A 24,992-nucleotide genomic window follows, 5' to 3' on the forward strand; every position below is an offset into this window, starting at 1 on the left:
GGGGTGGGGAATAAGATAATTTCGGAAACTACATCTCCATGGACATTTTAATAGGGGCACTCAAAATGGTTCCATAATTAATGATATACCAGACTTTTAGCCTAGTCAAAATGTGAAGTGATGGGCTATTGCTTGCAACATTTAGATAGTAGGCTAATTGTAAAGGCCAAGTTTATGTAAAATTACCCCCCAGAGAGGGACAACTTTTTGATCCAGCAGGATAATTTTCATTCGAAAACATTAGCCTAGTCTAAGGTAAGATTAATTACAACACAGTCATCTTATTTCAATTCAAACCGTTTTAACCCGTGTATTTATAACTAGTCCACCAGCTTTTAGGCTTAAATGCTGTTCTAGACTGTATGCAGATTTTGCAGAACCTTACATCCTTTCTCGCATACTTCCTGTCACATCCTCCCATCACTGTATGACAGATGGTGCGCGTGGTTGGACCATGATGTAGCCTAGGCTAGGCTCGAGGCGGCGGTGTGCATAAACTACACATACTAGAATGTTCTACTGTGTAGTAGAAATCAGAGTTCAGTCTGGAAATGTGTGAAGGACATCATTCATGAAGCACTGAATTCCACACGCTGCCTCGGCGACTCTTTGGAACGCAGGTGACCTTGGCCATGTGCAACTATGTAGCTCTAACATGATTCTTTAATGTTGCATGAAGTGTGGAGTTACTTTGTGGCAGGCCACCTTGGTTTAAGCTGCATCATCAGAGCTATCACACATAAACAAACAGAGGGGGCGGGACGAGCAAACTAGCTTTAGCCTTCGGTAAAGAAAAGCATTCTTTGCCAGCTGACATCGATCTATATTTCATAAGTTTGATTTATAGGAGCGTCTAACAGGTACGTTTACCTCTGTGTTGTGTTCCATACAAATAAACTAGATCTGTCGTCTTTTACCAGCTCGATAGCAGGCCAGACTGCTAGCAAGCTAGCATGGTGGATTCTTGCCCGACTGTCAAACTCCCTCGTAAAAACAGACTATCGACCAGATAACTTGACAGCCAACTATTTGCACACTTGCGACTGGTGGTCTATTAATTTGGGGAACGGGGACGGTTGACTTTAAAGGTAGGCTACGTCGTGTCACTTTAATTGCAAGTTTGTAACACAGTAACAACTTCTGTTATTAATCAATGGACCGACGTGAGCTAGCCATATGTTTTAACCGTTTCCTTGCTGCGATGATGCAGAACATCTCTCGGTGAATAGTAGACTAATAGACTAGTGTTACATGCTCAGAGAGTTGTTCGTTGGAGTGGCTGGTACCCCTAACTTAAACCCATGTCTAGTTGTCACATGTTTGAAACTGTATGCTGAATGATATTATAATTACAGTTGGCACTTGGCACCACATCTTTCTCTTTCTCTCTGTCTCGGTCTCTCTCTCTCTGTGTTTCTGTAGACCTTGATTAGTCCTCTGCTCTGCAGGTGACGTGAGGATGCATCACCCCAGCCCAGCGAGGGAGCTCGGCTTCATCCCCTCCCCCTTCCCCCCCTACCACCACATCAGTATTCCCGACATGACGGCCTCAAAAGACCCCTCTGGTGTCGCATGTCACTACCCAGTAACAGACTCCAGGCCAAATATGTGAGTAAACTCAATACGTTGTGGAAATTGTGGTTGTAGGAATTATATTCTGTGTCACTTTTCATCTTGGCTCTTTATGCCAGTCTTCTTTGGCCGCTTGGCTTGAGCATGAGAGATGCTTGCAAGTGTCAAAGTGGGGATTTAGTTAATATGACTATAAGGACCAAACTTTATTTGCGTAGTCCAGTTGTAGCTGGCTTGTACAACATAACGGTATTGTTGCAGTATTACTTCTGGTTAGTGCAGCGTAACTCAAAACCTACCCAGAAACAGCAACCATGCTTTGCTCACTATGACCATAACACTAAAGTACAGGGCAAGTGCATGATCTAATTAATGTCATTACATATTTTTGTTGCACTGTAACTAATTCATGCCACACAGCCAGTAACGTAAAGTCTCACCATCCATTTTAGGAGCTGGGAGAGGCGGCGTTTGAGGAAACACCGGAGGAGAGTGGATGATGAGTAAGCTGTGTTTTTTTAACCCGTTAAGACATGGCGTTATGAAGGTGCTGTTACCAGAATAACAATGACCAAGTCGTTGTGCATTACTAAAGGCCCTGTGTTATGTCATAGCATTGTAGTACTATGGTGTTGTACCTGAACTAGTTCAATGAACTATAGTTCATGAACTAGTTCATAATGTGGGCGAACTTGAACTGAATGCTGACTTGTGTACTGCATGATGAACGAACTATGAACTAGTGCCTGTGAACGAACTGCATGTGCCTTCGTTTAATAGGGTGCCACATTTCCTTAATGTTCAGGTGAAACCCCAGCCAAATACATTTCAAAAGAGCCCCAATAATATAAAATGACATCTAACACATATATTTTCACTGTTCTGATTTAAATCAATGCCTGTCTTTGTTTTTATATACACTTTGTCAATGCTATTGAACAATATAGCTCGCAATCTCTTGCAAAAAAACCCTAGTCTAGTTCATTTTTGGAAACTATGAACGAACTATTTACTATGTACAATAATGAACTATGAACGAACTCATTCATTTTGAAATGTGTGAACTGAACTTTGAACTAGTTCCTGTAAAAAATGAACTTTCCTAACTGTCACTATGGTAGATAACTTCTCAATGTTTATTACAGTGTGCCACTGGAGGTATGCATGCATTAAGGGGCTATGCTACATATTTAAGCAATGTACCAATATCAAGTAAAGCAATGGAATAGATAAGTACATAAATCAAAACATGAGTGAGTGAATGAATAAATTAATTGATGAGTGAATGTTGAATGAATGTATGAATGAAGGAAGAAAGGAAAGAATGAAGGAAGGAAGCACACAAACATCATCTGTTCTGTTCAGTGCTAGCAGCCCTAAGAGAAGACGGCTGTCAGGAGCAGATGAGTCTGTAGAGGAAGACCTCAGCACAGCACAAAGCAGCAGTCTCCATCTCTGGTCCCAGCACTGCTCTCCAACAGCAGGAGCAGCAACAGCTGACACCTCTGTGGACCCCTCCACCAACTCCATGCCCATGCCCACCCCCACCACGGCTTTCCGTCTGTCCGACCTGGGGAGCCCTCATGTGGGCCTGCCTGTCCCCAGGGCCCCTTCTCCACTCCCACTGGATGCTGCGCCAGAATCAGACGCAGATGGGTCCTGCATGGAGGTGGAAGCAGCGCAGAGGAGACTGCAGGAGATTGAGAACAGGTCAGAAAGCACTCCATGGAGGAGAAAGTTCATCCATTGTTTGTTGGGTTGGCAATACATTAGGATTGCCAGGGAAAGAAGGAGAGAGGACATAAAGTTCCTCATTGTTGGTTGGGTTAGGAATACTTTCAGGCAGCCAAGGAAACACATTTGTTAGATGTACCATAGTGTTTACATACCATGAAAGCAGGGGGGGGGGGGGGGGGCTTTAGATGACATGAAAGCCTTAGTTAAATGGGGTGTGTTATCACTGTCGTCCATATATTATGTGTGTCCTTTCAGAAGTGTCCTGTTGTTTTTAACCATGCTAATGCTGAGATAGTTATGGAATGAGTGTCCAGTCCAACTGTAGATGACATTATCTAATAATAGTCCTGCTAATGTGGAGGGGGTAGGATTAGTGGTACATCCATCCAGTCTATTTTAGCAGACTAATGTCCATTAGCCGTATACTGTAGTGGACCAAGTCCAGACACCATGACAGCTGTGCAGTGCATAGTGAATGGCAAACGCAGGTGGTACAAAAATGTACTGTGTTTAAATTGTGTGTGTGTGTGTGTGTGTGTGTGTGTGTGTGTGTGTGTGTGTGTGTGTGTGTGTGTGTGTGTGTGTGTGTGTGTGTGAGGAGCCACCTTGAAAGATATTTTGAGTACTGCTCAGACTGAGTGTACTCTCCCTAAACCATCAGTAATGCGCTCGAATACATACTGTATCAAACTGAGCATACTTTAAGCACACATAACAGATGCCAACAAGCAGACGCCGGCGGTTGAATGTTAGTAAACCTCCCTCCCAAAGCTTTATACAGATTCGGTAATCTGGTTCACATTTGTGTCTGCAATGTCATAAGATTTTTTTTCCAGTCAGTGTTGCATTCATTTTTCACCAAGATCTTGTAAAGATGATGATGGAGTCTGAATGCTGTGCAAGGTCTTCTCCAGCACACCCCAAAGATTCTCAGTAGCCAACATGGCTGTGGTTATATGTCTAGAATATGTGAGGGTCAATTCATGAGCGATAATGATGTCAAATGCTCCATAAACCACCCTACTGCAGAAGTGTTGCTTCTTATTTCTTAAACAACCTTGCCAAAAGACACATTCTGAAGTTGTGGAAAAGATGTTAGTCTGTTCAAGAAGGGTGAAAGCATCTGCAATCACTTTTGTGTCAGCTCAGCTCCAGGTTAGGCAAAGGTATGCGCTCAAAGAACGAGGTCAGCTGACTACCTGAACATAGTGACTTACCAGGTTAATTACATCATTTTTTCTTTCCTGATGGCATGAGACGTATTCCGAGATCACAATGCCAGGATTCATTGGGCTCAAATGTTCAGTGTGTTTCAAGGAGCATGAGACATAATTTACGTCGTACATACATGGATTGACCACCACGAAGTCCAAACCTCCTTGATGTGTGTTGGAGAGAGAAGTCCGTGCATAGTGGTCAAACTCTACCATTATCAATACACAATCTTGTTGAAAAATAAATGCAACACTGAATGGAAAATCTTGTGATCTTGCAGACACTTATCAAAACAATGCCACAGCAAAAGCATGGCATAATAAAAGTGAAGATAAAGGAGTTCCTGTTCCAACAACATAGTGGAGTATGTGAACATGTTTTTCGTGGCACCTGGTTTTTATTTTGTTTCGGATGGACAGTGCACTTGGTTGCTTGCCAGTTACTAGTGATATCTCCACAACTTTTTTGTGGACTGGCAGTGTACTTTTCAAGTCAAGTCAAGTCAAGCGTACTTAATTGTCAAAAATCTATGTAACAGGGTTAGCACAGAAGTTTGAAATTGCGTTTGACCATTCTCCAATGTGCAGTTTAACAAAAAACATTTAAATAAGACATTGATAATAATCCGATCCAGAAGGTCATGATCCAATTCGATCCACGATCCGATTTGATTCGATTCAATATCGATCGTCTGTATTGCTGGGTTGTCACTTAAACCTAGGGATGTCAAACTCAGGCCCGGGGGCCAAATTTGGCCCGCGAAGCCATTTTATTTGGCCCGCGAGATCATTTAAAATATTTATTACAGTTGGCCCACATACACCTTAATGTATAGCGTAACATGACTTGAACATGAAATTTGCTGTGTCACGGGATATGCAGACACATTTGAAGTAACAAATATGATGGGAAAGAGTGTGTGTGAAATTTAACTATGAATAGGAAGTGCATGTACTCACAATTTTAGTCCATTTAAAAAAAATAAATGTTGAGTTCGGCCCGCGACTTCGTTCCAGATTTTGATTTTGGCCCTCAGTCAATTTGAGTTTGACACCCCTGCTTTAACCCATTTATGCCTAAAATTCTAAGACCGGCTATAAAAAACCTACATATCTCAACCATTGATACCCACACAAACATGAAATACCTTGGTATGAGAGAAAGAAGTGGGAAACTTGGTATGAGAGAGAAAGGTGGGAAAACACAGGCACTATTTACTTGAACAGGCCGTGTGTATTTGGGCATGCAGTCTACATGAATGTGGAAGAAAGCTACTGGATGTGGTTGCCGATGATCTATAATCATCGGCAAAAGATCGATCCACAAAGTGAATCGATATCACTTTTCGAACGTGAATCGATATTGGATCGCGATTCGATCTTTTGAACCCAGCCCTAACAATCAGTGATCATAGTAGTAAAGTGAAAAGTGTAGCACTGTATACAAGGTGCAAAAGTAAAGTGGCAGTGGTGAAAGAAAATGTTCATGGAATGTCAGGTAACGCTTTAGAATAAGGTTCTTCTAATAAGCGTTTATAGTCACTAGTAAGCAGGTAGTAATACCCTTACATGTGCCCAATAATATTCTTATTAACTTTGTTAACATGCTTATTAACGTTGTTAACATCTGATGAGTAACTTTATTTGAGTAAAAGCATGAAAATCGGTACACATGGCAGCCATCTTGAACATTTTGTTGATTTAAATAATAAGACTAAAAAAATAAACCACTATAAACACATAATAAGCAGCTTATAAGATGTTAACAAAGTTAATAAGCATGTTATTGGTCACTTGTAAGGGTATTACTACCTGCTTACTAGTGACTATAAACGCTTATTAGAAGAACTTTATTCTAAAGCGTTACCAAAAGCTTTTATCTGCTAGCCACCAGTTACTAGTGACATCTCCACTGGTCTTGCAGGATAACCTTACCCAACATTGCTCCAGGGACCGAAACCAATAACCTGTGAATAAATATATTTCCACTGGTTATGCAGGATAACGCTGGAGGATGATGAGGAGGACCTGGAGGTCGAGGCGAGCCACAGCCACAGGCAGCCGGTGCTGGTGCTGTCCGACAGCCTGAGGGAGGGGCTGCAGAGGGGCATTGGGGACATCCTGCCCCACAACGTCGCCCAGTCCGTGTGAGTAAAACATACAGTAGAACTCTTTTGCACACATTATTATTACATTACATTACATCTAGTGACTTACAAAGAGGACTTACAAGCAAGTACTGAGAGAATTGTGGAGGAACTATTGAGTGTGCAAGCAGACAAGTAAGTGCACAGGGTTAAGGAGCATTATGGATGACCCACGCCCACCTCATTTCTAACACACCTGGATGTAACAAACCAAGGTCATGGTTCAAGTAGTCATACCTGAAGGTTTGAACGACTGAAACGTGTGGGCAATAAAAATGCATGTGTAATGGGTGGTGTGTGGGCTTTACTTACTCCCTGTAACTATCTACTACCAGTCCATGCTAGTAGCACCAGTGACAACCTAGCTCAATACAGCAGGTTTTCTACAGCAAGCAGAATAGAATACAATAGAATAGAATGCCTTTTTGTCACTCCTCACATGTACAACGTACACTATACATATGCACAATAGTGTTGGTGTTAGTTGGCGGTAGTCTTGCAACCTCATACACAAGCAGGTTAATCTAACACTAACTAGTACCAGTGGCTGTGTGAGTAGCATCTCCACCCAACCCCCCTCTACTGTTCTTCACCTTGAGTGTAGCTCACCAAAACACTACACAGTAGGCAGTACCACTTGATAGTGTAATGTAATGTATTGTTGTAAACCTAACGTAATGCAATGTAATAATGCATTGTAATGTATTAGATAATGTAGTAGTAATGCATTCCCTCTGCTAACAGGAGCCAGTCTTGCATGCAGCTGGTGGTATGGCGCCCCCCAGAGGATGCTTTGTCTCGGCGGCTTAAAGACTCTCTCCAGCGGCAGCAACGTAAGCAGCATCATCATCAGCAGCAGTTTGCTGCCACTAGCAGCAGCAGCATCAGACAATCCAACAGCAACAGCAGCAGTGGGAGTAGTGGCTCTGGTATTGGGGCGACTACCACCTGTACCCCACCCACACCCCCTCCACAGGTGCTCCTCCGAGAGCTCACCCAGGGCCCCCTCAGCTCAGCGTACACCCAGCCAGAGGCACAGGCAGCTGGAGAGGAGGACATGGAGCTGTAGGAGCACCACCAGGGACAGACAGCCTCCCTCCCCACCACCTGCCATTTTGTATGTATTGACATTGTGCGTGGCACCACCGGGGGCCCTTATCTCAACGTACATCCCGCCAGACACATAGGTAGCCGGGGAGGAAGACATGAATCTGTAGGGTCACCTCACCACCAGAGACCACTGGCCTCCCTTTCTCCTTCCTTCCCACCATTTTATGTGTCTTGGCATGTGGTGTACGGTGATACTACACCACCCTTTTGTGGGCCACATATGATATGCTGGACTTAAAAAAAACAGACGAGATGACAGATAGATTGTCTGTGTGTCTGCCTGCAGGAGTGTTGGCTGTTTGTGTGCACAAATGACATGTACAATGAATTGCCAAAAAACAAAACAAGAAAGAAACACCATTTGTTTACTTGTTTTTTGGTTTTGAATTGCACTATGGTTGGATGATGATGACGATGATGATGATTGTGCCGATGTCATGTCAGTGTCAAATTGTGTTTGGAGGAGAAACCAAGTTGTTCAGCCTGGGGACCACTGCGAAGGACTATCAGTGTCTGCGGAGAGTAAATTGCCATGTACTGCTTTGAATTGTTCTTTTGTTATGTTTTGTTCCTCAGTGTAAGTACAGTTCACAGTAGTACTAATGAAAGTGAAGTATGTTTTTTGTCACCAGTTAAAACATTCTTCTTCAGCCAATGTACAATTAGTTATTTACAGTATACAGTGTCTCTTTGCATTTTCTGTTGAGTTAGTTAACTTCCCTCTCAAAGCTGCGACGCGACCTGCTGGTACCTATGAGCATATACTACAAACCTGATGCAGTCGTAAACCTGGTTATACAAGAGCCCAGCACTTTATATTCCAATCCACACAGATGCTAATAGTCTCCTGTTCTACCAGATTTATGGCCATCTCTGGACTAGATTTACTCAAGGGCCATGACAGAAATGTGCTTGTTCATTTTAGTGTCCTTTACATAGAGCACAAGATGCATCGTTTTGTTTCTTATTTGTACATAGTATGCTATGTGCACTATGAATAGGTAAACAGTTAAGAGTTAAGGCATTTAGTGCTGGTTTGTCAGGTCAGGTAACTATGTAGTGCAACCCATTACTCTATTCAAACACCCATCTATTGCCTTTGTAATTGATTTAACATAGACACAATATTACTTTGCCCTTCTCCAAATACTCTTCAATTCAATAATATACCGGTTTTATTACCCTCAGCTGAATGTACTAAAATGACATAAGCACGGCTGTTCCTTCTGCCTTATTTGCATGTCTTGTTTTTTGCTGTTGTTGTGCTTTGTTTTCTACAGCAAGCCTTCAAAAACGGCATTGTGTCTCAATTTTATTGGGATTGCATTTTATATGTTTGAGATCATTGCTTCAAATATTTAGTGCAGAAAGTCTTTTAACATTTGTATGTTTTCTTGGAATAAAATACAGACTCATACAGTGCAATGGTAGTGACCTTTATATACTGTATATAAAAACATGCATACATAAGAAAAATAACCATCAATTTGTCAGTATGTGCTGCTAACTATGTTGTGGTTAGGAGCTAAAACTACATTAGAACGACTACACCAACTGATCCTGTTTACAATATCCATCTCTTGCACTGAACTGTAGAACTGAACTGTCTGAAGAAGTCTACCTGCTTACTACTAAACTACTGTCGAAGATGGCCTGCATGACTGGCAATCTTCACTTCACTTAAATCAGAGGGAATAACGGAAGAAGAATGGAATGTACTACCTTTGCGTAAATGATGGTTGTGAAAGGCTGTGTGACCTAAGACGTGTGAGTGCACAGTGCACTCATAAGGTCACAGCGACCTCGCCATGTAGGTCAGCTGACTGGTGAATGGCTTCAGTCTCACCATAAAACTAAAGTGGTGAATGCTGACAGTACTGCTGACACATACAGTATGTACTTCTAAGAAACCGGTGGGACATTACCCTCCTCTGCAGTTACACCACAAAGACTGTGGAGAACCTTTGCCCTTGTGTCATTTTCAGGGAATTTCACCATGTTCATTTCACCTATGTCATTTTCCCCATGATTCGTTAAGTAGTAATAGATTTCTTTCTTTAAAAGAATGTCTTAGGGGGTTGCTGTGTGCACCTGTACAATGTATGCCAAATCACTCAGCTCATGTGGATCCAAGTTTAAATTTCCCAACCCTATCCCAGCTTTTTCTTCCCTATTTCCCGGTGTTATCTTCACTGGCCTGTCAAATAAAGGCGCAAAGTTAAAAAGATCCAAAGAAAAGTTGTGTCAGTGGTTCCTCATGTACAAAAGTCACTGCCAAAAAAGCTTTGCCACTCTCCATGGGCATTTTGTACGACCTATGACTTCTTGTTACAGCAATACTGAGTAGTTTTTATCTTTGGTCTACTTCAATGTATGTTAGAGTATGAGCGGATAACAGTATGTGATTTTTTTCAAACTGATGGTTTGAAAAATAGCATCCATTTGTAATAGCAGTCAGCTTGAGTGTGGTGGCTCAATGAGCTAAGACGCCATACCATTTCTACCATTTCTCCGGAATCCCGCGTTCGATTCCGACCCGAGGTCCTTTGCCGATCCTTTGTCCTCATCTGTTCTGTCTGCTTAATAAAGGTGAAAAAACCCTTAACATATCTTTAAACTAGAAGCGCTTAGAGATTGCAAACCTCTGCCAAGGTCATGAGGTCACTGACGCCATAACATCTACACGCTGTGGAATCCTATGCCAATAAAATAGTCTCCTTTCTACTGCCCATTTTCTACCTGGTACAGCTCGACACAGCACGGCTCTGCCGCAACTTGTTGCTTTTTGATTGGGCTCGACACAGCTCAACTCAGCTTGAGAACCAGCCGGCCGGCTGAAGTGAGTTGAACAGGTCTTTCGCTGTCTACTACCCAGCTTGTCCTCACCCGTGAATCGAAAAATAATCATGGCGGCCAACAGATCAACTCTCTTGGAATGCTCTTCAGTTTGACACTGTATTACTTTGATAAGAAAATTGAAGACAGAAATCAACATTATAGTACCCAAATATGATGTCGCTGAAACTATTTATAGCCTATTTCGATAGGTGAGATATCTGTCGGCCATAAGTTAAGTCAACTAGCCGTACATAAAGTAATGCTCCGTGACATACTACGTAACTTCAACCATACTCGGGGTAACACGGCTTGTAATGGAAACACAAACCGGGCTGGTTTAACAGCACCACTCAGCTCGACATGGCACGCACAGCATGGCACGGCACAGCCGGGTTGTATGTGGAAAAACACGTTATAGGACTTTTCAAGTATTTCTGCCTTGTTTTGGTGGAAAATTTCAAATCAAAATCCGTTCATAACTTTTTGAATTATCCTGCTGACAGAGAGACAAACAAACTAACAAACAAACTAACAGACAAACCAAAGCGACCGAAAACCTAACCTCCTTGGAGGTAATAATTGGTGGAGATAAAAAAAGAATAGCAATCAGCATATCAAGCCAAGGGCACACGAAGGAGTGAATCCCTTGAATGATTCTGAGTCTCCATCTCTCACTTCCTTTGTCTGCTGTTGCGTCAAGGCCTGCCAGTGTCTGCTGCAATCTGAGGACACAGAACAAATGACCTTGTGTTAGTGAAAGCGCCAGACCATTCATAGATCCTTCAGCTCATTTTCAACACATTTGCAGTTCCGATCCTGACAGGGCTTGTATTTTCGAAAGTGTGCCCTCTGCTGTTCATGACATAAACCACAAATTCTGTCGGAAAGACCCGTTTTAGCAATCTCTAAAAATAGGTCACCCTAGCAAAGCGATTACAAAGACATTGCTGTATTATTGCGGTCTGTCTATCATCCATTCATTATGTGGGAACACCAGCTAAACAAGCTGAAATTTGTAGCTTCCTGTGACCTACTGTTTCCAGGTAGGAGCCAAGCAGTGCTGCAGGCCTGCTGCTCGGTAGAGGAGGCTGTGTTGGAGGAGGGGGAGCGCTGTGTTGCTGAGCTCGGCTCTCAGAGTGGAGCTGGCGAATACGAGTCTGGAGGTGGCGTAGGAGTTTGTAGGAGGCCAGGTCCTGCGAACGGAGAGCAGGCGAGGAGGGAGGATGAGAGGCCAGGTCCTGGGAATGGCACTTGGCTGAGGCAGGGAGGTGAGGAGACTTGGAAGAAGAGGAGGATGGGGCTGGGCCTGGGGGATTCAGGTCACCACACTAATAGAATAGGAAGGAAGAGAGGAAAAAAATGGGAGTGAGTGGGTCATGTAAAAACGGAACAGCACGCACACAAGCACGCTCACACACACACACACACACACACACACTTTAATATGTATACCGGTATTACCATAGTGAGCTGTCTCATCTCCTCTTCGAGGCGTTGAATCTTCTTCTGCGGGTCTGAACGCACTCTAGGATTCCTCCTTCATCCATGCATAACAAACATGGAGTAAAGATTGAGGCACAGTAAAGGATAATGCTAATATATTTTACATTTTTTACAATTTTAAACAAAAATGAAATGCTACAGTATATGACAGAAAATACAAGCTCATTAAATAGGACCCAAAGATCCTTGAAAGGGTTAGGAATACAACCAGCCAGTTTCCGTCATATGGATTTTGAACCATTTTACAGTGGAGATCTTTACTTGACATTCTGATTGAGTCCTGAGGACTAGACTTAACCCATTGACGCCTAAGGCATCTGCAAAAAAGGGTGCTGAATGCCTGAGCCCTTTTTAAGAAAAGCTGTCCTGAGCCTATAAAAACCTAAAAATCCCAGTTTCTAAAGCACATAAAAATATGCACCAAGTTGCATTTAAACACTAAGACCCTCATCTTTCATTAGAATGTGTTCATTCATTTCAAATAGACAGAGATTTTTAATAAAGTTGTCTAAAATCTCATGAGCCTGAATGTTGCGTAATGCAGCTCCAGGCGCCAGGGCCAATGTTGCGAAATGCAACATCAGGCATCAATGGGTTAATCCATACATTGGAAATGGGCTGGAAGAGTTAAAGACTAGGCAAACTGAAAGTTATCAGACAGCTAAGTAGATAAAGTAGGTAAAAGAGATTTCCCGTCTACACCACACTCACTATTTTAGTTGTTAAGACACCTACTGAGGAGCCGACTACGGTAAAACTACTATGGTACTGTAAATAACAAAATACTAGATCTAAATTTCTAAATAACTAAGTAGTTACCACAGCAGTTACCTTCTCCTGAGTATGTCTGCTTTGCATCTGTTGGTATCAATAATATTGTCAACAACATAATGATCAATTAAACTAAGGGGTGTAACATGCTCAACTCAAACAAAGTGAACAACTGGGTGCTCATTCCTCGAGAATATATGAATTAAATAAAGAGCAGGACAGCACTCCAAGTTTTGTGGTTTGACGGGCAATAAACCACAAAACTTGGAGTGCTGTCCTGCTCTTTATTCAACAACATAATGAAAAACAGCTCCATTACCAATTCAAATAGTTTTTAATTCCAGAATTTGTTGTCACATTTCTCACAGTCACAGTCATCTTTTTCCATGCATATTTCCTCCACCATCAATTTCTATGCCTTGGATATGTACACTTTTCATACATGAGTCCATGTCGTCTGCCATTTTGAATTGCCAATAATTCTTCGGCTGCAAATTGAAAATTACATTCTCGAAGCATTATAAAGGCTATATAGAGTATATTGCATTTTCACCAATGCAAAACTCGAAAAACTCCTGTACACTGGCCATTTTGCGACAACATATTGATCACGACTTTGGACTTAATAAATGGTGTAAATAAATACATTGCATCGAAATGGTTCCCCCATTGTCTCACTCACTGGTCATCAATAGAATGCTGTATATCCCGTAACCGTAGATGGAAAACTACAAACATGGCTACCCCATCCGCTCCCCTCTCCAGCTCATTGGTCATCAATATCAAACTACCAAAATCATGGCATCTCTATTCTTCTCCTCTCTCCAGTTGATTGCAAATAAATGGAACACTACAATCATGGTGACCCCCGGCCTCCGCTCACCTTTCCAACTCATTGGTCATCCCTTGAAAATTGCATATATGGCTACCCCATAATCTCACCTCTATACATATCTGTCTGTGCACACAGCTGAGGATCCCTCGGCAACCTCTAATAATTTGATGGACTGCTTAGCATCTTTCCCCTCCTCACAGCGCAAATGTAAACACTGAAGAAATCACCAACTAAAGCACATTTGATCTATGACAACATCTGCATTCATTTTCCATTGATAAAATGAAAAGAATGTCACCTGCGTGTAATTTTTGGATGCATAGTAATGATGATAAATGAGTGTTGATACCACTCTGCTAACAGCTCCTGTACACTGCCATTCATTCCAGACTAGCTGTTTTCCCTTCCGCATACTCCGCCCTCTCATTTTGGGTGGGTGGACCAGACATGCCGACTGGATCTATAATACAGTACAACAAACATGGCTACCCCATACCCTCACCTCATTGGTCATCAATATGAAATCACAAACAAGGTGTCCACTGTCCTCGTACCCTCACCAGAGACGGTTTATCTTTGCCCTCACCTCTCTTGAACTACAAACATGGCATCCTCCTGCACTCACCTCTCCAGCTCATTGCTCATCAATATAAAACTACAAACATGGCGTCCCCCTGCGCTCACCTCTCCAGCTCATTGCTCATCAATATAAAACTACAAACATGGCGTCCCCCTGCACTCACCTCTCCAGCTCGGCACTCATCTGCTCCTCCATCTTGCGTGCGATGCGCTCGGCTGTGCGCTCCTTCCACTGGGCCATGCCCCTCTGCACCTCCCTCAGCTCCTCGTCCTTCTCCCACAGACGCCGGCGCAGCGCCTCCACACCGCCCCCCTCTGGTGCCCCACGCACACTACACCGCTTCAGAGAACTCAGCTCTTCTATGTGCTCCTGGGGAATACAGACAGACAGACAGACAGACAGACAGGCAGACGGACAGATAGACACACAGACACCCACACCCACACCCACACACAGTTCAGTAGTGCCTTCACACCCACAGCTCTGGAGCCCCATGCAAATTACACTTTAACGAACTTACATACACGTTAAGAACACGAGTGCTATTGAGTACACCCCCCTCCCATTGTTCCAGGGACCAACACCATGTACCTTACAGTGACATTGTGCCTTTTTTGGACATAAGCTTTTTTTAAGCTCTATTATTTAACTGAAAGAGAAGGTGTAATATGAGCTTATATACAAAAGATATCACAGTATGGCTTTAATAACTGCAAGTGTGTAGTATAATACAGTGTAATGTAAAATCCTGGTGTGTGATTTGAAAAGGCAGCCCTTATCCTCACGCCACCTGTATGAGTGTCTCCCGTAGGGTCTGCAGGCCTCTCTCCTTCTCCAGCAGCAGCTGCTCCCGCTGGACATGCAGCTCATGTTCCTGACACACACACACACACGCACACACACGCGCGCGCACACACACACACACACACACACACACACACACACACACGCACACGCACACACGCACAAGCACACACACGCACACACACACACGCATGCACACACACACACACAAACGCACACACAAACACATGCACGCTTGCACATGTACGCATGCACACAGTCATGTGCAGACAAAGAGAGAGAGAGAGAGAGAGAAAAAGAGAGAGAGAGATGAGACGATCACGATCAATAGTGTATTTCAGTCAGCGATGTATCAGCATGCTCCTTGTCCGTATCAGGATGTAAGACACGAGTGTTGTCTTGTGTCGTTCCTACCTTGTCCTGTTCCAATTTCTGCACGTTGTGTTTTTGTAATACCAACTCTTGTTGGAGCTTGCTGATGCATTTCTGGGTCTGCTGTCTCAGGGTCTGTACCATTTCCACCGCCTGGCCTAGATTATGGCTGTTTGTAAAGAGTGGTAGCCACAGTAAACAACACATGGCAAAACAATAGAACTACAAGTCAGTAGAATTACAACAGAATAGAATAGAATAGAACAGAGTAGAATAGAATAAAATAGAATCTAACACTGTGCAATCTGAGTCTTGATTGTGATTGGCTGATGTTCCAAGCGTTGGTAAATCGGCTGTAGACAAACACCATTCCAAACAAAGATTCTACGTACGTCTGAGTTAAACACTTGCGTCTAAGTTGATAGCAAGAATCTGGTGAAGTTGGGGTGTGGGTTGTGTGATTGCAAAGATGTTTCATTCCTGTATGCATGTCGCCTCGCTGAGTTTTTGTGGCAAAGTTTGTGTCTGGCAGCGCAATGAACGTGCATACACACAGTGTTAGATAAGTAATAAGCACCTGTGTGAAGTTGGCACCCTATATGTTGCAAATATGAATAAAAGTATTGTGATTTGTTGCGTTTGGGCACAAACTGTCTTTAAGATATTTAACTTTTAAGATTTAAATAATATAAATAAAATTGAAAAAGCAAACAAAATAACATACAAATGGTTTGTGCAAAAACATCAATTTTACCCACACATGGATGTACAAATGAAGCACAAACAATTCCAAGCATTTTCGAGTCATTTGGATGTTAATGGGGTGCTGAGTAACTTAAGGTCAATTAAGGTCACAACGTTAAATATCTTAAAGACAGTTTGTGCACAAACGCTCATTTTGCCTGCACAATCGTGCACAAATGATGCACAAACAAATCAAAACGTTTTTATCCATATTTTCAACATATGGGGTGCCAACTTCACACAGGTGTAATACGCCACTTTAGTCTGTGGGTTTGTGTTTGATTTATAATGGCTAAGGGACGTTTTACAGCACTTCACTTCGCGTTGTACTCAAACTCCCCTTATCCCTGACAAATCCAACACAAACCCACGGCCTCTCGTGGCTGCTTTTCAGGAGCCCCTACAAACAATTTGGCAGAAAGTACAGCTCCAAATTATGATATATTTATGTAAAGGTGTAACCAAGATGGTCCAAAATAGAAAATTCACCCTGTGTGCGTGTGTGTGTGTATGTGCATTTGTGTGTGTGTGCCTTTATGTATGTGTACCGTATGTGTGTATATCAGTATCTAAAACATTTCCCATGTAGCACTGTAGTAGTCCATTTACCTGAGCAGCGTGTTTCCAATGAGCGCCGTGTTGTGGACTTCATTCCCCAGTGTGCCGTGCAGGCTGTGGCACTCCATCTGCAGCTGCTGGGCCCATCGCTGCTGCTGCTGTTCGCTTCTCTCCAGCGCCATCTGGTGGGCTCGCTGCTGCTCTGCAAGCTCAGTCTGGCAAGCATGCAGCTGGGCCTCTGACTGCTGAAGACGCTGTCTGATCTCCAAGCTCTCCCTCTCAGCCCCCTGTCCACACAAGGAGAAGTAGGTAAGTAATTAAGTAAGCAAGTAAGCAAGCAAGTTAGCACACAATCAACTAAGCAAGCAAGTAATTCAGTTAAAAGGTAACATTTATTTATATAGCGTTTCTCATAGAATAAAGAATTCATTCAGGGCTTCACAGTTACAGGGATGGGGGGAGGGTGGGCATTAAAAACATAAAAGCATAAAAACAAAACACAAAATACTGGCTCTAATTTTTGCAGAATGGAGACAGGTCTCTGTTTATAGAGTGCAATTGGCACTCATATGTGTGTCAGTGTGTGTGTGTGTGTGTGTGTGCATTCGTGTGTGTGTGTGTGTGTGTGTGTGTGTGTGTGTGTGTGTGTGTGTGTGTATGTGTGTGTATGTGTGTGTGTGTGTGTGTGAGTGTGCGTGCACTCGTGTGTGTGTGTGTGTGTGTGTGTGTGTGTGCACTCATATGTGTGTGTGTGTGTGTGTGTGTGTGTGTGTGTGTGTGTGTGTGTGTGTGTGTGTGTGTGTGTGTGTACTCATGTGTGTGTGTGTGTGTGTGTGTGTGCGTGCGTGCGTGCACTCGTATGTGTGTGTGTGTGTGTGTGTGTGTGTGTGTGTGTGTGTGTGTGTGTGTGTGTGCACTCATATATGTGTGTGTGTGTGTGTGTGTGTGTGTGTGTGTGTGTGTGTGTGTGTGTGTGTGTGTCAGTCAGACCTCCTCTGCTTGTCTGCGTGTGTCTTGTATGTGTGCCTGGTGCTCCTCTCTGAGGGTGCGTGCTGTTGCTGCCTGAGCAGCCTCATGGTCCCTCTGCTGAGCACTCAGCCTCTCCTCCAGAGCCTGCACAGTCTGCATGACAACAGATATGAACGCAGCGCAGAGCATACACATTAGTATTCATACTAGTTAATTCAAGTCAAGTCAAGTCAAGTAGGTTTTTATTGTCAATTTCTTTACATGCACTGGTCATACAAAGAATTTGAAATTACATTTCTTGCTTTCCCATACAGACATAGACTAATTAAGGTAAGGACATAGACAGTATAGACATAGACAGTACTTATACATGGACTTAAGACAGTATGGACATAGACAGTGCTCATACAGACATTTAAAGTGCAAGACTGGACAACAGAAGACTTGTAGAGGACATACATTAAGAGGTATTTGTTGTGCTTTTGTGCTTTTCCTAAAAAAGTCACTAATACACACAGAGCTACAGGAATCCACACATCTCTGGGCCCGGAGCAACCTGGAACAAATCTTTGACTTGAGGGTTAACCCTGTTTCAACATGGATATTGTTCTGAAACTGAAACAAAGTTCAGTTGAGTTGACATACGATTTTGAGGCAGCAGATGAAATCAAGTTTAACCAATTAAGTCAATGGCTGGGACCAGGTTTCAGTCAGAGTTTATAAAAGTGTGAGGGTGCGGGCCCAATGATGAAACTAAAATCCAACAAAAGAGATCGCATTCAAGTTTGACCAAGTGAAATGGAAGTAACAGTTTTTTTATATATATATATATATTTTTTGGGGGGGGGTTTATGCCTTTATTTGATAGGTTGACAGTCTAAGATGGTGACAGGAAGCGAGTGGGACAGAGAGACGGGGTGGGATCGGGAGATGACCCTGGCCGGACTCGAACCGGGGTCCCCGTGGGTGGGCATGTAAACCCAAATGTGGGGGGCTTACCGCGCTGCGCCATAGCGCCCCCCCGGAAGTAAGTAACAGTTTTTGAGGTTGACATTGAGGTGTACTCACGGTCTGCAGCTCCAGCACTCTGCTCTGCAGGCCTAATGTACTCCTCCTCTCCCTCTCCACCTCCTCTCGCTCCTTCTGCATCTCCTGCTCTGCCCCCTTCCTCTCCCTCTCCACCTCCTGCTGTGCCTCTCTCCTCAGCCTCTCCTGCTGCTCTTGCAGGGCTGCCTCCCTCTGCTCCTCACACCTCCTCCTCTCATGCGCCACAGCCTCTTGCACCTGCACACAGAAGGAGACTCATAACAACAATGAGGTATGTTTCTAGAATCGTTTCGAGTACTCACCGACTTACCGTTTGGACTGATGCACCTGTGGAACACCAAAACCAGTTGTTTTTTTTCCCAACTGATATGATATATGATATAACAAAGTTGTTTCAGTGATACATAGAGAATACATAGACCTATTTACAAGATATAATGTGATATGAAATGGTAAATGTGTTGTAATGTATGTTATTTGTGTATGTATGTGTATATGTGTATGAATGTATGAGTGTTTAAGAACCTTGTGTTGTGTCTCTCCTCTCAGCTGCTCCTCTCTGCTCCTTGTGGCCTCTTCCTGCTTCTCCACCACCACACCCAGCCTACGCACCTCCTCCTCCTTCAGCTGACACACACACATGAACAGACATACAAACAAATAATCAAGCTTATCAGAGACAATGAACACCAACACGCATGGAATGGCAACATTTATGTTTTTTTTTTTGCACAGAACCTGTGCTATTACCTTATTGTCACCAAAATCATAATGACCAAGTCTTAATCTGCTCCTAAAGGCTCTCAGTAATTTCATAGCAATCTTGTTATGATGTAGTTGTGTCTCTTCTGCAAAGAGTGAATGGACCCGCTGACGAGCCCAACTGCACAAAGAGGCTACTTGTACATGGTCCCTAGTAAATGGAAACTCAACTGAACTGAACCAGCAAAACGGAGGCTAACTAGCACAGAGTTGACGTGGAACGTTGGTAAACCTCCCTCCGATAGCCTCATACAGTCTCGTGCCGTTGGGCCGAGAGACTAGTCTCTTGGCCCAGCGGTATCGTACTGTGTCTCCCATTGCCGGACCGTTGTAGTTGACGAGATCGCACGTTCGATCCCCGAGGGGGGTGAACAGGTGCAAGATGAGCTCCGTCACAGTGGTGCCGTGACCCGGATGGGAGTGAGGTTTAAGGCGGAGAGTGCAACGGAGGCTAACTAGCACAGAGTTGGCGTGGAACGTTGGTAAACCTCCCTCCGATAGCCTCATACAGTCTCGTGCCGTTGGGCCGAGAGACTAGTCACAAACATATATACACTTAAACAACAGGAGCTCCAACAAACACACAAACAGACACACACATACAGACAGACAAGCAGCTGAGTTGTCAACTGTGACAACTACAAGACTAACCCCTAGACATGTTAAGGTGATATCATAGTGTAAATGGAGGTCATGTGCACACTGACCTGGATGCGTCTCTCCAGGGTCTCCACATGCTGTGTGTGTGATTGGGCCTGTTCTTTCAGTGCTGCACACTTCTCATCTTGGGACAGAATACAGGCCTACCAGAATTGCAAGCAGTTACATTTTATTAAAGCCACACCAAGCAACCAGTTGGTGCTTAAATAAGTCATTAATGAGTGAAAGAAGACTCTCTCAACCGTTTCTGCTGTCTGTGGACATTGTAATCCACTGGACAGATCCAAACCGAAGGGTCTGCCTCACCTGTTCAAGACTTTTCTCATGATCCTGAGATAACCACACTCTCTGTTCCTCAAGAGCCTCTTCCTGCACAGAAATACATGAAATCTAATATGATGTCTAAAAATAAAAAATATGTATATAGTTTAATATTTAAAAGTAAGTATCATTTAGTATTATTTACATAATATTAGCAGATCTATATGTTACATGTGAGGAGGAGGTATGGAGGAAGAGACCTTCTCTCGCTGTGCCTCTTGCTGCATGGAGGTGCACTGCCTTTGGATCTCCTCCTTCTGCGAGCTGAGCTCCAGCTGCAGGGTACTCCTCTCCTCCTGCAAGCCCAGCAGAAGCACCTCTTTCTGGGCCACGATCCGCTCAAGCGCCTCTACTCTAACCTCCTGGTCCTTCAGCTGTCTGTGCAAACACTGTAAACGAAAGGGAGTCCGTCATAGTTTTGTTATGCTGACCGATAGGCCAATGACCAAGTCCTGCTCTGCACACTCTTGACTGATTGGTAAGGGTATTCTTTCTGACAAAACCATATCAGTGAAAGCATAACATGACAGTGCAATAGCATGTGAAAGGAAGCTACTGTATATCGGATGAGCAGTAGGAGTACTGAGTCAGATTAACACCCTCCCTCCCCTACACACACACGCATGCATGCACGCACGCACGCACGCGCGCGCGCACACACACACACACACACACACACACACACACACACACACACACACACACACACACACACACACACACACACACACACACACACACACACACACACACACACACACACACGCTGACCTCGTCCTGCGCTCCCTTTCGTGTAGTGGTGTGTGTGAGCTGCTCCTCCAGCTCAGTGCACCTCCTCCTCACCACCCTCAGCTCCTCCTCCCTCTGCTCCAGCTCCTGCTGAGCATCATCCAGCCTCTACAAAGAGGTCAATGGTCAAAAGGTTATGGCTCAATCACAAAGGTAAAAGACATTGTGTACAAGATCACTCGCAAGGTGATTCATAACCTTATTCACAGGCAGTGATATCCAAAGTCACAGTAAAAGTTTAAAAAAAAAAAGAATCAGTTGCCTTCTAACACAGGTAACTTATCTAAGTAACCAGTAGACCTATTTACTTGTGTTTTACGATCAGCTAACTTTGCGTTGGTTGGATCAAATTTGTGGTGGGTTCTTTTAGAGTTTTTCAGTAACAACGCAATCTATATTCCTTCCTTATTCGGTACTACAATAGACAAACTGGTTTAACAGATACTGTATGTAATATGTAGTGTGCAAGTGTTGTGCTTACACCATGAATTTGTTTTTACTTTTGACGCCTCTGTTCAAAGGTAATATTCAAAAGCTCACTCATAAGGTTGTTCTCAAGGACATGCACATCATCCAGCCTCTACACTGGGGTCACAAGTGTCAAGCGCCATTCACAAAGGTCAAGACATCATCCACTCGTTCATTCAGAAGGATATTCACAAGTGTCAAGAGCCAATCACAAAGTTAGCAAAGATATTCATAAGAGTCTTTCACAAGGGGTATTCATGGGACTTAGGAACAGATATTGATCACAATGTCTTTACCAGGGGTCATATACATCAGACATGAGAGGGAGCGATGGCTATTTTTCCACTCCAGGTAACTCTAACTAAAAATCAGTGGTATGAAAACAGTACACGTCCCACAGTGCATTCAGAAAATCAGACAGGCTGGAAGTCTGACAGATTTATACCTGATTTAACCCTTTCATGCAGATTTGATTGTTGTTTATCTTATTCACTATTTGCTGAAAAAAAGCTGAACTATATCATAACAACATTGCAAATAGTCTATGGAAACAGATGGTCATTACCATTTTAGTGACAAGATGTATATTACGGTTAAAGCAATACATTACAATAATAATGTCCTACTTCTGTCATGGAGTCCAGCGCGTGTCTGAAGCGGCGCTGTTCTGTGAAGAGTTCTGACTTGGCTCTGTCCAGCTGCCTATCCATCTCATCCCTCTCCAGCACTGACACGCCACTCACAGGCTGCTGGAAAGCATGACATGCAAGCAAAGTGTAACGCATGCGACATGTCAATGCCATCTGATATTCGCTCACAGGACTCTGTCCCAAGATTCAAAAGGGCACTGAAGTTGCAAATGGGCTTAATATCTCTCTCTGTCTCTGTCTCTCTCTCTCAAATAATTATCATTTTTCATTTTTATGTTTTACATAATTTTATTGTACTGTCTCAAATGTGACCTTGGGTGTTCTGAAACGTACCATGTAATGTATTAATTATTATTGCAATCCCTTTAGACACAACCCTGTATGGCATGGCCATTTTATCTCTCATATACCGTACAAGCCAAGTGTGTAAAAATCAGGGATGCGTTTCTCGACAGTGTTGTTGCTAAAGAAGTTAGCAACTCACTTGGTTGCAATGCAATTTCCCATTGTCAACCTTCTAAGTTGCAAACTGGTTAGGAATGATGCTTTGGAGAAACAGGGCTCACAGGTACTCACCCTGTTGGCGTCTGCTGAGTCGTGTGTCCTGATGCACAGAGTCTCTAGCTCCCCCTGCAGGGCGCTGACCTCCATCACACATGAGTCCCTTTGGCCCTGCAGCCTCCGCAGCTCACTCCTGCACAGCACACAAACACACTTCAAATTGCAGTTGAATAATGCTGACCAGGTAAATACAACACAGGTTTCGGACTGCCATGGTTATGTAATAGATGATCTGTGGATCAGGGTAACGTCATGTTGCACTTCGTTAGACACGACTGTACTCATTACTGATCCCTATGGAAATGACTGAGTGTTGTGCAGGTGCCGGTGTTGAACCAAAACCAGTTTGGCATTGGCACCAGCTCAGCATCTTAAAGGGACAGTTTGGTCAATTTCAACATGCAGTTGTATTGCTCACGCTACCCTTGACTTGTCAGTACCTGGTGATGCCACATTTTCGGCTCAGCCCTTTCCGAGATATGAGCAATTGTAATGGGGGCAGCGTTTGTTTACATTTTTAAAAAATGAAACATAGGCCAACTCCAAATATTTTCCCAAAAGTTACTGCTGTTTGCTAGTTGTCTGCTGATGTTTTATAATCTTTTGGATGTTTTTGGGAATAAATAAAAATGTTTTTTTGAAATGTAAACAAAGAGCTGCCCCCATTACAATGACCAGGATCTCGGAAATGGCTGAAGAAGAAGAAGAAAAAATCTCAGGCACTGACAAGTCCAGGGTAGTGTGAGCATTACAACTGCATGTTGAAATTGACCAAACTGTCCCTTTAATGTTTTCTGGGGGGCTGGTACCTGGAGGTGTCCGCCTGGCTGCTGCTGTCTCTCAGGTCAGCCTGAATCCTCTGGCAGTCTCTCCCCCTCTGCGTAACCTCCAGCTTCAGCTCATCCAGCTCCTGCAGCACAGACTACACCACACACAGCACACACGAACACGAACACGCACGCGCACGCGCACACACACACACACACACACACACACACACACACACACACACTCACACACACACACACACACACACACATTCACACGACTGGACATTAATGCAAATTGCATGCTATCTTCATGCTATTTTCTTTTTTTACAGTGAAAAATGAAGAAACAAGGAAAAGAAGAGTAAATAAAAAAAAAAAAAACAAGAAGTATAGAACAGAACAGAGGAGACGAAATAGAAAAGACTAGAGGGGGTGTGACATATGTGTATATCACCTGTCGTTGCTGGAGAAGGTCTGTGATGGACTGCTCCGTTTCACTCAGCTTTGCTCTGGTCATCATCAGTTTGCTCTCCTCTCTCTCACTGTCCTGTTAACAAATAAACGCATGCACGCACGCACCCACGCACGCACGCACGCAATAATTCACAACACTAATGTGAATTATTTCACTCTATGCTGAAAAAGTTAACATCAAAACATTGCTATAACATTACTGAGAGCTTAAGTAAGAGATAAAGACAGTCATCTTTTTTGACATTTATGGTACCGTATAACAGAGGTTCTACGTGAAGAGGTTAACAGAGGAACAGTAGTGCGGGTTCTATTGTCCCAAAAAAGAGGTTTAGGAACATTTCATAGATTTTTTATTTTATTTCATATAGATTTGTTTTTTATCAACTACAAACCCCATAGTCTTCGAATCCAACTGTTTCCATTTTTTTTCTGAAGTGGAAACGCCCAGAATCCAAGATTACGGATATGTGGTCATATTCTAATTAAAAACCCTTGAACTAGCAAATATCCTGGATCTACTCTATATCTGAACTGATCCCTTTTCCAATTGGTTTATTTGAAGTTGTATTTATAAATTTTATGGGCACTTGAGAAGTTCCTCAATAGCATAGCAGCAGGTGGAGCAGGTGTGATTTATGACAGGAGTGGAGCCCACTGTCCATCATCAAGATGCCTCAGTCTCAGAGGAAGAGCATCTGAAATGTTGGGTGACACACTACAAATCTTTTGCGCAAAT

The 24,992-nt window shown here is 43.3% G+C and overlaps 2 protein-coding genes across 6 annotated transcripts in view; one reads left to right on the plus strand and one right to left on the minus strand.

Moving 5' to 3' along the window:
• The first annotated feature begins 102 nt into the window (after window positions 1–102).
• Window positions 103–9,205, plus strand: ccdc117 (coiled-coil domain containing 117). Of its 5 annotated transcripts, none has more exons than XM_063195789.1 (6): window positions 103–255; window positions 1,449–1,608; window positions 2,025–2,075; window positions 2,938–3,282; window positions 6,524–6,670; window positions 7,415–9,205. In XM_063195789.1, exons 2-6 carry the CDS (start codon window positions 1,460–1,462, stop codon window positions 7,737–7,739), a joined length of 1,017 nt encoding a protein of 338 aa, XP_063051859.1. In that variant the 5' UTR covers window positions 103–255; window positions 1,449–1,459; the 3' UTR covers window positions 7,740–9,205. The 5 variants fall into 5 exon arrangements, with proteins under 5 accessions (XP_063051859.1, XP_063051856.1, XP_063051855.1 ...); XM_063195786.1 differs by lacking the exon at window positions 103–255 and adding an exon at window positions 484–860 and having other exon boundaries at window positions 1,423–1,608; XM_063195785.1 differs by lacking the exon at window positions 103–255 and adding an exon at window positions 484–860.
• Window positions 9,206–9,297: 92 nt separating this feature from the next.
• Window positions 9,298–24,992, minus strand: part of si:ch211-102c2.8 (golgin subfamily A member 6-like protein 24) — a 28,428-nt gene continuing 12,733 nt past the window's right edge. The window contains exons 9-26 of the mRNA XM_063194249.1: window positions 24,237–24,329; window positions 23,822–23,934; window positions 23,028–23,145; window positions 22,428–22,550; window positions 21,316–21,441; window positions 20,745–20,933; window positions 20,530–20,592; window positions 20,271–20,366; window positions 19,327–19,428; window positions 18,823–19,038; window positions 17,776–17,907; window positions 16,837–17,072; window positions 15,526–15,652; window positions 15,098–15,181; window positions 14,471–14,676; window positions 12,080–12,155; window positions 11,653–11,946; window positions 9,298–11,340 (exon numbers count right to left, since the gene is read on the minus strand). Coding sequence (XP_063050319.1) covers window positions 11,314–11,340; window positions 11,653–11,946; window positions 12,080–12,155; window positions 14,471–14,676; window positions 15,098–15,181; window positions 15,526–15,652; window positions 16,837–17,072; window positions 17,776–17,907; window positions 18,823–19,038; window positions 19,327–19,428; window positions 20,271–20,366; window positions 20,530–20,592; window positions 20,745–20,933; window positions 21,316–21,441; window positions 22,428–22,550; window positions 23,028–23,145; window positions 23,822–23,934; window positions 24,237–24,329 — 2,421 coding nt within the window. The 3' untranslated portion in view covers window positions 9,298–11,313. The remainder of the gene's footprint in view (window positions 11,341–11,652; window positions 11,947–12,079; window positions 12,156–14,470; window positions 14,677–15,097; window positions 15,182–15,525; window positions 15,653–16,836; window positions 17,073–17,775; window positions 17,908–18,822; window positions 19,039–19,326; window positions 19,429–20,270; window positions 20,367–20,529; window positions 20,593–20,744; window positions 20,934–21,315; window positions 21,442–22,427; window positions 22,551–23,027; window positions 23,146–23,821; window positions 23,935–24,236; window positions 24,330–24,992) is intronic.

The sequence above is a fragment of the Engraulis encrasicolus genome, chromosome 3 (assembly GCF_034702125.1).
Source record: "Engraulis encrasicolus isolate BLACKSEA-1 chromosome 3, IST_EnEncr_1.0, whole genome shotgun sequence".
Classification (NCBI taxonomy): Eukaryota; Metazoa; Chordata; class Actinopteri; order Clupeiformes; family Engraulidae; genus Engraulis; species Engraulis encrasicolus.